Here is a 15,741-nt window from a genome sequence, read left to right as displayed (position 1 = left end):
CCTGTAGCATCCTGAGTAACAGGCAGGGAGAGGGCAAAAGAACTGCAGAGCCAAGAGAAATGAGCGACACAGGGGAGCATTTGTATTTATCTGGATGTCTCCTCAGACTGCCTGCATATAGGTCCAGTCACAGTGGGTAACAACAGCTGCCCAAACATTAGGAGCTCTGTAGCAAAGCCAGGCATCCAACCCCACCTTGCACAGCTGTCATGAACCCCTTTAGATGCAGCCATTTGGCCTAACACACTGGCACATCACTGAGCCTGTGAGTAGGATGCAGAGATGGAAACAGACTTATTGACATGAAGATTTGCTCACAAGGTCTATGGGTTTGGGGGCATCAAACAGTCAATCCCAGCTCCTTTCCCAATGATGCAGAACAAAGGCCATACCCAGCTTCAGTTGAGCATGATTACAGGGATAGGGTCACCCTCCAATTACAAAGCATTCATTTGGAGAAGAAGATCTGGGACAACAGCGCTGCACGGTGCACTCGTGTATTTACTCATCTCAAGTGCGAATCTCCACCCAGGGCTAATAACCACAGAGAAACAACCAGTGTCTCCAGGATGCATTACATGTAATAACGGGCTGTGCTGGCAGGGATGGCCTCTCTGTTTGAAGGACATGCTTCCAAAAATTATATTTCCCTAACTTAGAGGGATGATGGGCTCAAGCTGATGACAGCACCCATCAGCGCAATTGCCTCCTGTCACCGTCACTGAGTCACTAGAGCAGAATGGCACCTTGTAGGCAAAAAGAGCATGCAGAGAAGTGACTTCCTTTCCTGCGCCGGCGCCTGCCAGGAGGAATAGTAATTATCTCTCCAGCATGGAGCACAGCTGCCTGCCTGCACCCCTCCACGATGCCTGCTTTGCTCTAACCAAGATGAGTCCCTCCAGGGAAGTCTTATTTCTCACTTGCAGAGTAGGTGGAAATGATGTGATTGCACGTCTGTGGCATTTATGCAGGCCCTCCCATATCCAGGGAATCAGCTTTACAGAGATGTTAATACAAGTCTGAGGTAAGGGGCAGAGAAATTAGTCACATAAAGCATTGAAAACTAGGGGTGTCACATGGAATCACTGCTACATCTCTGGGGATGCTCTTAGCACAGCCTGTGGATGTCAGAAAGTAAAGAAGTCACCCTGCAGCTCACCCACTCTCCAAGATCTGGATCCCATGTGACAGCCACCTAAGGTCAACAGCTCAAGGATAAGGAGGTACAAGGTTGTGGATGAGTTTTCCCAGAAAGCAAACACCAAACTCATGTACATGACACGTGAGCTACCCACTCTGCACAAACACCAAGGACAAAACAGCCACCCCAGCACTGCAGGGCCAAAGAGGAACCAAAAGATCACTGCAGGTGAAACAGTGGGACAAAAAGTGGATGAGAACTGATGGCCCACCTGCCACCAGGTATTTTGGCACAGAATTGCTGACTACTTCTGAGTAAAACTGTCTAGCTGAATATTTTGCTGAAAAGTTCAGAGTAAGAGTAGATAAAGCTATATGCAAACTCCATCTCACTAACAGAAAAAAAGAGAGGCCTGAAAAGACTGCAAGTTTTTATCTTTTCTTTTGACATGACATTTTCTTTGGAAATGTAATGAAAAAAATGTTAACAGAGACAGAGATTAAATCCAAAGTTTCATTTTAAGTACAATGAAATACTGCACTGAGTCTGAATCCTCTTCTCCCCAGAAACTTCTTTTATTTGACCAGAGAACTAAAAAAATCCAATTCTTTATACAATTCACTGCCACATTTGTCTTTGCCTCCCTCAGGATGTGGTTTATGTTGCTTTGTTGATCCAGTGTGTTTTAGCAGCAGACAAAATTTCAAAACATTTCCCTTTCAAGAGCAATTTTCTACACCTGTATTGGCTCCAGTTCTGATGATAAAACTAAAGCCAGGCAGGAACAAAAGGCATACAAAAGAGATGTAGGGGCTGTTCCAGAATTTATGCAGGATAAGCTTTTTCAGGTAAAGGAATTTTAAAAATTAGAAATTTAATGCAAAATAAGTTGTAGCTACAGCTCCCAAGCTGTCATTTTCCAGCACAGTCAATGCCTTGGCTACTGAAGGTTAAAGCTTGCTCATAAGTATGGATAGCAGAGCATACAAAATGTATTATTTATTTTGAGGAACACCCTGCAATTATTCCTGACATATTGTGTAATTAGCCAAAATTACAGCATATTCACCGAGAGTGAAACAGAGGATAGCATAAATATTATGTGTGAGCCCACAGCCACTGAGCACATTTCATCTGGGTGCAGATGCGTCTCAGGAACCAAGCAAGCGTGGTTCTCCCTGGCCCCCTGGGCTGTGCCAGCTCCTGAGCAAACACCCACAAAGGGGAAACATGGGCACTAAAATCCTGACTTTCCCATGCCAGCAATGGGAGCCCAAGAGCTGCATGAGGATTTAACAAATGCAAACACCCACACTGCAGAGCTTTCAGGATGACTGAGCCCAAAGCTCATACCAGAGAAGACGGGGTATATTCCCACATATGTTATGCCAAGGGAGGTGGAAAGGTGAGCTCAGAGGATGTCTGGAAAAGCTGCTTGCTTTGCTGCCTCGAGCTGACAGGAGGAGAAACTGAAAAGCAGCGATGCCATCTTTGCCATGCTTGCAGAACCTCCTGGCCTGCAGCTTCCCAGAGAGAAGAGCTACATGTCAGACTCATCCTAAGGACTTGTCTGATGGCTCAGAAATCCTGGAGGATGTTGTAGCAGTGCCCTGCCATGTGTACAGTTAGAAAAATTTTATTTTGTTCTCTTGACTCCAAAATGCAACACAAAACTTCGTCACTGTTTATCAGATTTCTTCCTGGTTTCCTACAGAGATGTGGTTTGGATATTAGGACATTCTACCCAGAATTTGCTCTGTGGGAGGATGCAAAAAAACAACTTTAAGAATATCCTTCTAAGGAATGCACATCTGGAATCAGTGCAGGACTGAAGCTGGACTAATCAACAGTGAGGTCCCTTTCAGCCCTGCTGCTGGGTGACCAAGACTTGGTGGCATTAGCACATTCTGTACTCTGAGTTTTTGAGAGACTCCACGATAGAGTCCCCATCTCCCCTCACATTGAAGTGCCCCATGCAAGGCACCTCATCACTAGTAGTGCTCACATGAGCAGGGCAGACACCATCCCTGCTGTTCAGGCCTGCCACAGCACTGAGATTTATGCTGTTCTCAGATGCTAAATCTCTCCACTTCCCCCATCAATCCAGCAGGACTGAAATACTGCAGAAACACCAAGAAGTCCCTCACACAAACAAAACATACTATGGAAACAACCACATCAAACTTCCACTCTGCTCTGAATGCCTAGCATAGTAGATTCATTAAAATAGAAAATGGACAGGACATACTACCAACAAGCACTGAGGAGAAATTAATCACTTCAGATGCTATCAGTCTCGGGGAAGGTGCCTGGTCCTACCAACACCAGCTCACAGAAGCGTCCTGGATAATCACTGGATAACAACTCTGGGAAAAATTTAGGTCCCAGTGTCATTCTGCAAGCTTTAAATAGTCCTAAGTGATAACATCCTCTTTTGCTACGGTATTCCTCAAGCAACCTCACAGCATTTTCCAATGGGATGAGCACGTGAAACTCCTTTATTTAACAGGTAATGAGCCTGTGATGTGGAAGAAATTAAAGCTTGAATCAGTCGGGTTGTATTACAAGAATATTTTTTGCTCACTGCACTAGTGCAGCTTAAGCATTTCTGTAGCAGTCTGGAAGCATTTTTGACTCAAGACGATGCTGTTACTAAATTTCAACAAATCTTATACAACACCCAAATGCATAATGAAAATGTGCTGCTTGTGCCATTGTGAAACATTATACTTCAAAGAGCGAGATCATGCTAAAAATGGCCAAAATTCTACCATATGACTCGAAGTTCTTTCCTTTTGCTTTGTGAAAATATATGTTTTTTATCTGCATAATGATTTTAATTTTCATTGCAGCCAAAGGTTTCCTTCAAACTAATGAAAACGCTCCAGGTGTGAGAAAGCGATCATCCACTTTGTTCCATCTAAAGCTCTGTTTTAAATAACGATGATGTTTTATTGCTCATCTCTCAGCACAAACACCTCATTTCTGGTATCAAGCAGCCCTCAGGACTCCAGTGAGACAGGCAGGTTCATCTGCCGCCCAACTGCCATCTCAGAAGAGAGCTGAAATCAGTGAGCTCCCTCTCCAGGGATGCGTGTGCTGAGGATGACACAGTGCAGATGGAGTGAAAACAGAAAATCTGCCTCTCCAACAGGTTTCTGAACAAAGCTCCTGCTCCCCCAGCTGCCCAGGAGAGCTCAGAAAGCTCTAAAAACTTCACGTGGTGCTTGCTAATCATTCAAGAGCTGCTATGGGGCTGTAGCTCTAAAATCTTAGAATTTATTTAATGGAAAATAGAATAGAAGGAACAGGAAGAAAAAGAGAAGAAGAAATGTTTATGGAAACAAAGAGGGCAGGAGTGGCACAGAACGAAATGAAATGAAAGCCAAAAGAAACGTTTAGAAATGTTTCAGTACTGATGCTGCGTGCCTGCCAGCAGGCAGAGCCCATACTGATGAGCACCACACCTGACTGTAAAGGCCAGCAGGGAATTACTGGTTACACCACAGGCTCTGGCAGCCCTTTTAGCCCCAGTAACAGACAATCCCCACGGAGCATGATGCTGATCACCCCAGAATGACCGCAGGGACGGCTGCAGATCAATACCAGAGGCAGCCAGTGACTCACCCCGGCTCCAGTTACAGGAGCTGTGCCAGAAAACCACCAGCTACAGGGCAGGTGTATGGTCCAAGCTCTTCACCTGCCAGCATCTGATCCCTGCATCTCCTGCAGCCCAGTGGCTCCCAAGATCCCAGGGAACCCTTCAGCAACCCAACCCTAAGCTGGGCCCTGGAAGCCAAAACCAGCTGTCTCTTTGCTCATTTCTACTGCTTCTCAATGTTCTGGAAAATGTGGACTGGCTTTTTGCAGCCCGGCTTCATTTGCAGCAGACCCATCCACTTGACCTTTTGCAAACAGTTTTGCTTTGGGGGATGAATGAAATGTATTTATTTGGCAGCTGAGGCAACATGGGTGGCAACTGCTAAGCAAAGAAACTATCTGTGCAGCCAACAAGGGAGGAGACAGCCAACTATGCTATTGTAGATAAATATCAATTAAGTGAGCATGTTCTATTAACCCCAAGACCTCTCTTTTCTTCCTTCATTCCAATCCAAAATGCTTAAGTATCTCAAGAAAGGAACATTTGAGGGGGATTTTATCTTTATCATAACTGCAATCAGGTTTCAGCTGGAGAAGAGGCACAAGTAACAGAATTACATTGCCTCTCTGTGGTTATTTTGCCAGTTCACAGCATGTAGCTGTCCACTGGATGTAACACATGCCCTTAACAGAGCAGGCTGCTGCAGGGAAGGTGAGACAGGAGTGCACAGAGCACTCCACAGATGCTGCTGTGAGATGTGAGAGAAGCTCTGTGCCCTCCACCACTGTAGTGGCTGTACCTAGCCCTGGATCTTCACCCTCACGTACAGCCCCCACGAGAGGCAAACAGCCATTTTCTGACATCTATCACTGAAGATGCACACTCCAAACAAGAACTATTGTGCTGAAAAAGTCCCAGGAAGAAAGACAGGGAACACAGGCAGGTGACAGCATACCTGCTTCTCTCCTTTTACCACAGCTGCCCACTTTCTGGCCAGTGAAGTGCCAGAGGTCCACAGCTGAGGGTTCCTCTTCAGGAGCACAGCAGGGCCAGCCAAGCACCATTGGAAATCGAGTTTGTTTTTGGGCTTGGTAACACTGAAGGAGGAGGGGGCACTGATGCAAGTCAAACTGGATTGCACAAAATTCCACCTCCCACACAAAACTTCAGGTACAACAGGTGCACATGCTGCCAAGACAAGAGAGGAGCTGATACTGCTACCTCCCCCCTTGCTATTGCGCACAAGAGCTCAACAGTCTTCCAAACTTAAAGCTCTGCCTAGAACCCCAAGCAGCATCTCCTCAGTGGGTACCCCAGCACAGAGGAACAGTCACCTCCTCATGACAAACCCAAAGCCACGAGCAGAAGCAGCAACACAGCTGCACAGACCCCTTCTGTGATGCTGCTGCTTCCAGCATTAACCTCCATCTCTCAGTGCAGCCCACTCCACAGGGAAAGGGCAGAGAGCAGAAATGCCTGGAGGGGCTGCATGGAGCCTCATCACACCAGCAACCAGCCACAGCTCCTCCCAGAAGACTGGAAAGGCTCAGAACTCAGGTCACCACCCTGCCTCCAGGTTTGTGGCCTTGTCTCTCTGTCACCTTTAGCCAGGGCATTCTGAAATGAACACAGGACAGAAGAGGTGTTCGACAAGTGTCAGCTTGCATCCAGGTGCATTTTCTCAGCAGCCACGTAAGCTCCATCAGAGTGTCAGAAAGCCTCATTTCAGTGCTAGGAACGAGCACAGTCACTTGTCTGAGCTGCAGCGTGGGGGCTGGAAAAGCCTAAGTGAGTGGTCTGCCTGAACAGTGAATCCCACAGTCGTGTTCCACAGCTCTCAAGAAAGATGCCTTCTGCTTTACCATTTTAGAAATGTGTTGTAGCTGCTATTTTCAGAGGTACTGTTAAGAAGCTGTAGCCCTACAGCCCTGTGACCATGCTGCACAAACTCAGTCTCCGCATTGACTCCCTGAAAGCACAAAACCCCTGTTCCTGCAAGCTGGATGAGAGGCACTCATGAGTGTGTCCATGGTTCTCCTACAGCTTCTAACAGAGATGTGCAGTAAAACCAGCCTCTGGAAAGGCCAAGTTATTCCAGGATTCTGCTACATGTCAGAAGAGGGCAAAGATAAAATAGATGTAGTAGCTTACTCCATGCTCAGAAAGGATAATACATTAACATGAAGAATCTTGTGTTAGCTGGGGAATAGAGATAAACCATGTATTAAACAGAGAAAAGAGTACAAAGGGACTGCTCCCTGACAGACTGCAGCAAGCACAGCCCAGGCACGGAGTAGATGACTTTAGTACAGGTCACTTCTCAAGACATTTCTGAGATCAAGACACAACAATAATGCAGTCATGGCAATGACACTCTGACAGAACATACGGAAACGTATCTGTATTCAATGATTACTCTTTATTTAGAAGTTAGTTCTTTGGAGCTGCTTTCTCTGACCTGTTCTTGTCTATGTTCTTGGTCACCTTCTGCCAAGCCATGGAGCTTGCAAATATGAAAGGGATGTCAATCTCTTACACGTTTTTTTTGCTTGATAAAATTCTTCCTTTGATTTTAATAACAAATCACAGCTTGGTTCCAACTGTGCAGCAGCAGAAAAATCTCAGAAATAACTGTTCAGAAGGATAGATCAAATGAGAAAAATGGGGATGAAACAAACACCTACCTGGCCACTGTGGTTCATGGTATTCCTTTTTGGGGAGGGGAAGGAAGGACAGCAGATAAGCCCAACTGCATTTGCACTTGCTCCCCACCACAGTGAGAGTCATGATTATGTTTGCCTTTCAAACAGCCTCATCAGCTCCCATGGCAGTTCTGCTCTCCTCACTGCCCAAGTCAAGCTGATGATTGTTTTGGTTAATAAGTAATAATAAGTAAATAATAATATAACTTAATAATAAGTTAAAATATTAAGTATCTGGTCTATTGGAATTATTCTAAATTTGTTTTGAATTCAGCAAAGAAAGTAAGGAAGAAAGAAAACCTTGTCTCCATTCTGGTATTTTTTTGGAACTCAAGCTTTAAAAATACACATACCAGAAACTTCTAAATGAAACTGCACCATTACCACACCACCCCCCCCCAAAAAAAAGAAACCAAACAAAAACCACAGTTGTATCAGTCTTTTTTGGAACTCAAGCTTTAAAAATACACATACCAGAAACTTCTAAATAAAACTGCACCATTACCCCCCCCCCCAAAAAAAAAAGAAAACAAACAAAAACCACAGTTGTATCAGTGAACGATAAATTGATTTATATGGATCTTTTATGGTGAAGGGAAATAATCACTCACAAACCACTTTTTGCCCTGACTCTCCCATTTGGCTGGTGATGGAAGAATCAATCATTTGTATTGATCTAATGGTGAGCCTCTGCTGCCTAACAATTTCCACTGCTCTCACAAGCACAGCTACCCCTGAGGCCAGGGGGACAAAGATATCCATCCCTCTCAGAGCTTGGATAACTTCCATGTATTTTCTTGGCATCAACCATACTCAGTCCAGAACTAGTACAAAGAGGCTTACTGACTGACATGCTCACCCATAAGTTGGGGAAGCAAGCTGGAAGCTGAGTGTTCCATGCTCTGGAGAAAGCCAGGAACCTGCAGCTCTTCCCAGACTTTAGGCACTGAGAGCTGGGAGCTGCTATCTGACCCTCAGTAATGGAGCACAGGCATGCACTGTGACATCCACCATACCTGCAAGTCATGAATGTGTGCGATAGCACCCCCAGGATCGACTGGGTAAAATGAAACCCATCAGCCGAGCTGTCATGAGCAGGAGGGAGCCTCTTCCTCCCTCCTGGTTATGCTTCATAAGCATGGGTGGTGCAGAAGGAGCTTACAGCACTGCCCCACCAAGGAGGACGCATGCCCTCAGGGCTGTGCCCTTCCCCGTGGTGTTATCCAGGCTCATGTCTGGCTCGAGACTTGGCATCCATGCCCTTATCTCAGCTAGCACTTGTAGGAGCTCTTGTGGTCCACATGATGTCACATTTCCAGGTATTTCCATTCCACTCAGCCACTGCTTAGATAGAGAACACAGCATCAAATTCTGCAGAGGAGCAGGCAGAAGAATGTGATGGACGCCCCCTTGGTTGGGCACACACATGCATGGACACACAGAGAAGAGCTGGGATGGAGATGGAATTCCCTCCTGCAGGGAGCAGCTATGCCCTGGGTAATGCAGCCAGCATTTGGACAGTAGCAACAAAGTGGACAAATTCCACAGGTTGGGCAGGTATTAACAGCTGTTCTGATATGCACCACTCCCCAAAAGCAGGCAAGGACTATGAGCTAAAAAGGTGGTTTTTACCCTGAGCTTCAATCATCATTTTCACCCTGCATGAAATCAGAAAGGACTTCAGGATTTAAGTCAGGGAATTTAACAGCTTGCAGATGACAGACTTCTCAAATGCTTTAAATGAATCTCTGAATGAACAAAGTCCTTCTATGTCCTTCAACTAAAGTTGCCCTTATATTTTACTTATACTGCTGCAAAAATATCTACATCCATATATTTTAAGTTCCAAATCTCTATTTATTATTCAAAATGAGAAATACGGCAAATGGAAAACATGGTTTAAGTTACTGCTTTTTTCCTATGTGCAAGCCATTTCCTTCGCTTTGAGAGAAGCCTTTATATATCCCTAAGGAAAACCATCTTTCCCTGGAAGAGCACAAAATATGTACCAGACAGGGAAAAAAAAGAATTAAAAAACACAATTTTTTTTTCCCTGGGGTGAAAAACCTGTTTGAGAATGAGCTCTGCATTCTGAGCTGGTAACTCACCTACAAAAGCAGCATCTGAGGGGACTGAGACAATACTACACAGTGCCTGGCATCACCTGACCCAAAGCTGCCTCAATTTAAACATGATTTCCCCAAGTAGTAACACTCTTTCAGTGGGCTTCACTTGGACAAAATTTCTAGCAATCCCCACAGATATTGTGATGCTCTAGCCTGATGCTCTAGCCTGTTTTCCTTTGTGCAAGGGTGCCAAACTGCTCAGCTTTGCTGTTCAGTGGCCATGACATGATGGAAGGCCACCTCTACCCCAGCTCTCTGGGGTGCGCTCTGCCCGAGAAGATGGCTGGTGAAACAACAGTGGCAGCTTTCACAAATAAGCTGGACCCTCCAGCCCAGGCTTTTCAGACTGCTATAAAACAGCTGAAGAAGGGACACACTTGAATGCTTTAATTCAGACACAAAGGGGATGAAAGTACTTGGTTCAACTCTTTGTTGGCAGGGAAGTCATATGGAGAGAGCTGCTTATCTCCTGCATTCAACTCTTGGATCCATCAGTCCCTGAGGAAGAATCCACCTCTTGAACCTGCACTGACAAGCCATGCCATAACATAATTTCTTTTGAATCCTCTATCAAGTCACTATGGTTCAGAGCAAAATATATAATTTATAGATGCACAATTGCAGCTAATGACCTGTATCAACTCACAATAACGGGATTAAGCCCATGTGTCCAAATGTTCAGTTTAGTCCATAGCACTCAGTGTCCTTATTTGGCCTATCTTAAACTAGTAACTCATCTTGGAGCAAAACACATCCAAGAGCTCTAAAGAACACAGTGTACATGTGAGACAGCTGCCTTTGCCCATTGAAAAGACAGACAAAATTAGTTATCGTTTTACAACACAGTCCCTATTGCAACCAACAAACGAGATGTTTCTGCAGTCTGTTTTCCCCAGGAGCAGATAGCTTTGATTATACAAGATATCCCTGCATGGATCTGGCTCCCCATGGCTTGCCAAAACCTTTGACTACTCATGCCCAGTATGCGAGACTCAGCTGCTCCGGGGTGCAAATTCTCCCTTCCCATGCGAGAGCAGGAGTATGTCACTCTCACTCCTCACAGGCTGCAAAGAGGAGCACAAGGTGCCAACCAGTGCCAAGTAACTCTGCTCAGCCACATCTTTACTGAATATTTTAGTTATAGCACTGTTTGAGTCACATATTAAAACATGTATTAAACAGCTTACTTAATCAATGTAAGCTTACACAGTTACTTTACAGAAACAAGGAGCAAAGGGAACATGAACCTCCACCAGAGATGCATCTGTGTAATGTGCAAGCTGCAGCTCCACCACTGCTGCATCCTGAGCTCAGAGGCACCAGGGCCCAAGGTGTGGAGTGCTGGTCCCAGCACAGGGAAATTAGGTCTCTGTGTCAGGTGACTGCTCCATAGCTGGAGCTGGTCTCACCTTCTGTAAAATGGGAAGAATCCTCTCCATTTGGTAGAGCTTGTTGAGTGCTATAGATGAAAACCACTCTGTAAATTCGAAGTATTTTGACAGTTACTCCCCATAGTCATAGGAAAAGGTCATGTTTAAAAAGGTAAGGAGGGATCCCCTGGCCCTGTATCACCTCCAAATACAACAGTACCTCTTGAACAGGGGTGTTTCTCTCATTCCCTTCACTGACTTGCAAACTACTGAACCAGCATATCATTAAGTGCACATAATCACTGGGGTTGTGGGTCACTGCACAAAATATGCACATTTCTTTAAACCACTTTCAATTCATTTGCATGTCATTTTCTGTGCAGAAACTGGATTCTGAAATGAGCAAGTTATCTGGGCACAATACACTCCCATGAATAAACAATGGGAGCAGCAGAACCTCAGTAGCCGCCTCCTGAGCACCCAAGACCAGGAATACAATGTATCAGTGAAATAAATCCCTAGATAAAAGATGGACACAGGGAACTAAAGCAGAGACAGTCTATAGCCTAGGAAAGGACACTTAGGATTTTTTTTCATAGCAACTTAATTCCTCTAGTTCTTGATTATATAAAATGAATACTGGTTACAAGCTATTGACTGACAGCTCTGAAGATTGAGCAGCTCTATTTTACAACACTGAGTAGCACTGATCCTCCTTCTAAGTTAATAAAAAGATTCCCTAAAATCACTCTTGTCTGTAAGTTATCAAAAATGTTCCTCAGCATAAAAGTCCATGAAAGCTGACAGAATTCTTAAAATTCATTGATTATTCACAGGCATTTACTGAGTCCAAGGAAGCAGAATTGGACCTGTGTAGCTGGGAGCACTGGGGTACGACCAATAGAAAGCCTTCCCAACTACATCCTGCTGGAAGTCACTAAAACTTTCATGAGACAAAGCATCTTGAAATCTAGCTAACAGATCTACACTTCCCAGCCCTCTTAATCCTGAGGAGATTGCATTTAATAGGAGATTAAGATGGAGAGGAAAGAGGAATATAAAAATTACATCAGTAAGACTCCCAGTTCCCATTCTTGATCCTGTAAAGAGTGACTCCTGAGACAAAATGCCAACATTTTTTGGGCAAGAGCCGTGTTCTGCTCTTGGCTCAGAGATTAACTAATACATAGGATAGTCCAGCAAGCCACCACTCATCAGAACTTAAGTAGGAAAAAAATGATAGACAACTTTTCCCCTTTGAATATTTCAAGTCACGCTATATTTTAAGTATTTTACAGTCTCTTGTGATACCTGCTTTCAAGCAGGCCATTAAGAAACGGGTTTGCACAGCCTAACCCATGCATTGAGTCTTCAAACATTCTTGTAACTAAGTATGGTCCCTTCCCCACAGCCTGTGAATCTGGAGTGCTGACAGCAATCCAGAGTAAATATTCTTTCCCATTTGTTTGACAACAGTGCTGACAGAAGTGGCCTTTTATGGTGAGAGGCTTTGTCCCATTCCCTTCCCTTGCCCAGATGAGTCCAGCTCATGTGCATCAGCCTACAGACAAGAAGAACAGCCTTAGCTACCTCCGACACCTTGGTGGAGACCTCAGCTGTGGAGAAGGGGCTTCATGAAGAGACTGATCAACAAACATAATACTAATGTTTATGGAAAACATGGGAGGCTTACACAGGTTGATGGTACATCCTGAATGGCTAAGTGAATGAGTATCCCCCTTTTTTAACCATTATACTGAAGAACATCTGAGAAAACGGTATCTTCACAGCAGCTTCTCAAACCAATCTCTGTTTTCTTACCTTTACAGTGACTTATAGCAGTAAAAAAAATAAAGGAAGGCATAAATAATAATTCCACTCAGAAATTATGGAGGGCCTATTCTTGCCAGGTGCTGAGTTCTCACGCCTACCAAGGACAGCTGACAGCCCAAAGCAATGCTCAGAACTGAAACTGTGGGTGGTGGGACTTCATCGTGGGAATGTGAGCACTAGGGTGTACACTAGGGTGAAGTTCTTCACAAGGAACCAAGACTGAGCACACACAAGGATAAAAGTATAAAAAGAAAGAAGACAAAAAAGGACTACCCTAAAGAGCACTTCTAGGTCCTCACAAACTCAGTATCAGGTGTAACCATCATGCAGCTGCCATCAAGAAAGCTTTCTAATGAAATTCCCTGTACAACTCTGCTCTTGAAGTAGCACTTGATGGATTTAGTAATCAAATGGCCACGATTTTAACTGATCCTCAGTTTATCGATTTCCATGTCTCCATGCAGAAAATGAGAAACCATTAAAAAAACTTATCTACGAAGAAGTGGAAAAATACAATTCTGGGTAAACCTTCAACAGATGAAACCGCTGGGCCACTCTTGCCAAGAGGACCCTCTGTGCTCATCCTTCCCATAGTCGTGAAGGGATGCTGGCAGCAGGTCACTGCCCTCCCATCCCTCCTCAAACCAAGGGAGGAGATCCGCCAGGACCCAGGCCAAAGTTCAGCTCGGAGCAAGCCTCGTCCCCAGCCGGTAGCCGGCGATGCCGGGAGCGCCCCGGAGCAGCCATCCCGGCGGGTCCGGGGCTGCCCTCGCCGCCAAGCGGGTTCGCACTGCCCCGGCCCGCCGTACTCACCCGGTCTCCTCCTCACCGGCCTTTTCCTGCCGCTGCAGAAGCGCACTTTGCTGAAGACCCCCAGGACATGCCTCTCGCATAGGGAGCGCCCGTCCTTGCTGGGGCTGGAGCGGCGCTTGGAGGCGGACACCCGGTCGCTGTTGGACTCCCTCGCCTGCCGCTTCTGCCGGATCAGCGAGCTGGCGATAGCCGCTGCCATCGCCGCTCATGGGCCCCCCGCGCCGCTCCGCTCCGGGGTGCGCCGCCCGGGCGCGCTGGGGCCAAGCCGCCGCCGCGCCCCGCGGGGACCGGGGACGGGAACGACCGGCTGAACGCGCTGCAGCCCCGAGTCCCGGCGCCGGGGAGGGCTCAGCCGGCCAGGCGGAGCAGGGCGCCCGGGCTAACAACCATGGCTGGACGCCGGACCCCGCCGCCCATGGGTCTGTCCCCGGGGAGCGCAAATCCCGGCGCGGGCGGCCGTCGGCGAGACCCCCGGCCGGGCTGGTAGCGCCGCGTAGATCCGGGAGCGGCCGCCGCGCTGGCGAAGGTCCGCTGTGTCCAAAGGATAGGGGGACGCGGAGGATCCGCGGGTCCCTGCGGCGCGGTGCCGCTCCGCTCCGCCCGGGCGCAGGCGGCGGCGCTTCCTCCCTCCGGCCGCTCTCCGGCGAGGGGCTGCGGGATGAGTCAGAGACCCCTCGGCCCGCGGGCAGCCCCGGCCCCGGCGCGGTGGCTCCGAGGCGCTGCGCGGCAGGGCGCGCACATGGACGCGGCTCCGCGGCCGGGCTCAGGGAGAGCCGCGCTGCATTCCTGTTCGCACTCCTCCTCTTTCTCCTCTCCCCCCCTACCCACTCTGCTCTCAGAGAGGGCGGGAGGGGAAGGAAAAAGCGGCCACGAGAAAAAGCAGCAGACCAACAAACAAATTAAAAAGAACGGGGAAAAAATTAAATTCTAAAAAAAAAAAAAAAAAAAAAAAAAAAAAAAAAAAAAAAAAAAAAAAAAAAAAAGAAAAAAAAAAAAAAAAAAAAAAAAAAAAAAAAAAAAAAAAAAAAAAAAAAAAAAAAAAGAAGCGGCCGGCCGCGAGTGCGGGCTCACATCGCCGCAGCTCGGCGCCCCGGGCTCACAGCGCCATGGCTGGCGCAGCTTCTCCTGCCCTGCTCGCCGCCTCTGCCCCGGCACCGGCTCTCCCCGACGGCAGCAACCCACATCGTCCGGCCGACCGCCGAGCACTCGGCACCGGGGCGGCCCCGGGCCCGGCTGCCGCGGCGGGGACGGCGGCGGGAGGAGCGATGCAAGGCGGGGAGGAGGTGGAGGAGGAGAAGGGCGGGGGGGTGCGGCTGCCACTGCTGCTGCTGCTCCGTGCGGGGCTCAGGATGCTCCGCGGTGCCGCCCGACGGCGGCGGGGCGAGGAGGAGCCGAGCCGCGCCCGCTTCGCGCCTGCATCCTCCTGCCCGAGCCGGGAGGGGGGAGGCGAGGAGAGGAGGGGGGAGGAGGAGAGGGGAGGGAGGGGCCGGGGAAGCCCCCCCGGACGCCCACGCTGCGCAGGGCTGTTGCCAAGGCGGCGGGGAGCCCCGCAGCCCGCGGCGGCCGGGCAGGAGCCGGGCTCCGGGCTTCGGGCTCAGAGAGAATTGCAGCTGCTCCCGCTCGCCCTCTTCTACGCAATCCTACGTGATCGAGGTTTGGATGAGAAATATCGCGCAGGCAAAGCGAGGCAATTGCAGCTCCGCGGCGGCTCTGCCCCTCCGCTCGGGCAGACCCGCCGCCGGCAGCCGGGCTTCCCCGGGACCGCAACCCTCCCGGCAGAGCCGCCTGCCACTCGTGCAGCCACCCCGGCTGCCTCCCTGGCCACTGCTGTCGACCCCCGAGCACCCAGCCTCGGCAGCCGAGCGTGTCCGTGGCTTTCCCTGTTTCTCCGTGGAAGCAGAGAAAGGACAACCCCGGCATCCCGAGGGCTGCTCTGCCGGGGCCGGTTCCCTGGCTGGGGAACGTGCGGGCGGCTCCAGCGGCGGTGGGCACTGCTGGGCTGCCCCCGACACACCGCCATCAGCAGGTGCTGGGCCGGCTCCCGCATATCTCCAGCCACAAAACCGCACCGAGAAAAAACTGAAGGTGGAGATACATCTCTGGTTATCCAGAGAAGTAACTGCTGCTGCACAAGGACGGTGCTCTCCAGATTTCA

At 48.3% G+C, this 15,741-nt stretch overlaps 1 protein-coding gene across 1 annotated transcript in view; it reads right to left on the bottom strand.

The window, feature by feature from the left end:
• Positions 1-14,517, bottom strand: part of LOC120502651 (fibroblast growth factor 12-like) — a gene marked incomplete at its 3' end in the record, with an annotated part of 29,020 nt that extends 14,503 nt beyond the window's left edge. The window contains exon 1 of the mRNA XM_039710228.1: positions 13,587-14,517. Within this exon, the coding sequence (XP_039566162.1) occupies positions 13,587-13,785 (199 nt within the window). The remainder of the gene's footprint in view (positions 1-13,586) is intronic.
• Positions 14,518-15,741: the final 1,224 nt, after the last annotated feature.

The sequence above is a fragment of the Passer montanus genome, unplaced genomic scaffold, assembly GCF_014805655.1.
Source record: "Passer montanus isolate IOZ18808 unplaced genomic scaffold, ASM1480565v1 scaffold226, whole genome shotgun sequence".
Taxonomy (NCBI): domain Eukaryota; kingdom Metazoa; phylum Chordata; class Aves; order Passeriformes; family Passeridae; genus Passer; species Passer montanus.
The sequence above is the reverse complement of the archived record's forward strand: the minus strand, read 5'-3'. Positions and strand labels throughout refer to the sequence as shown.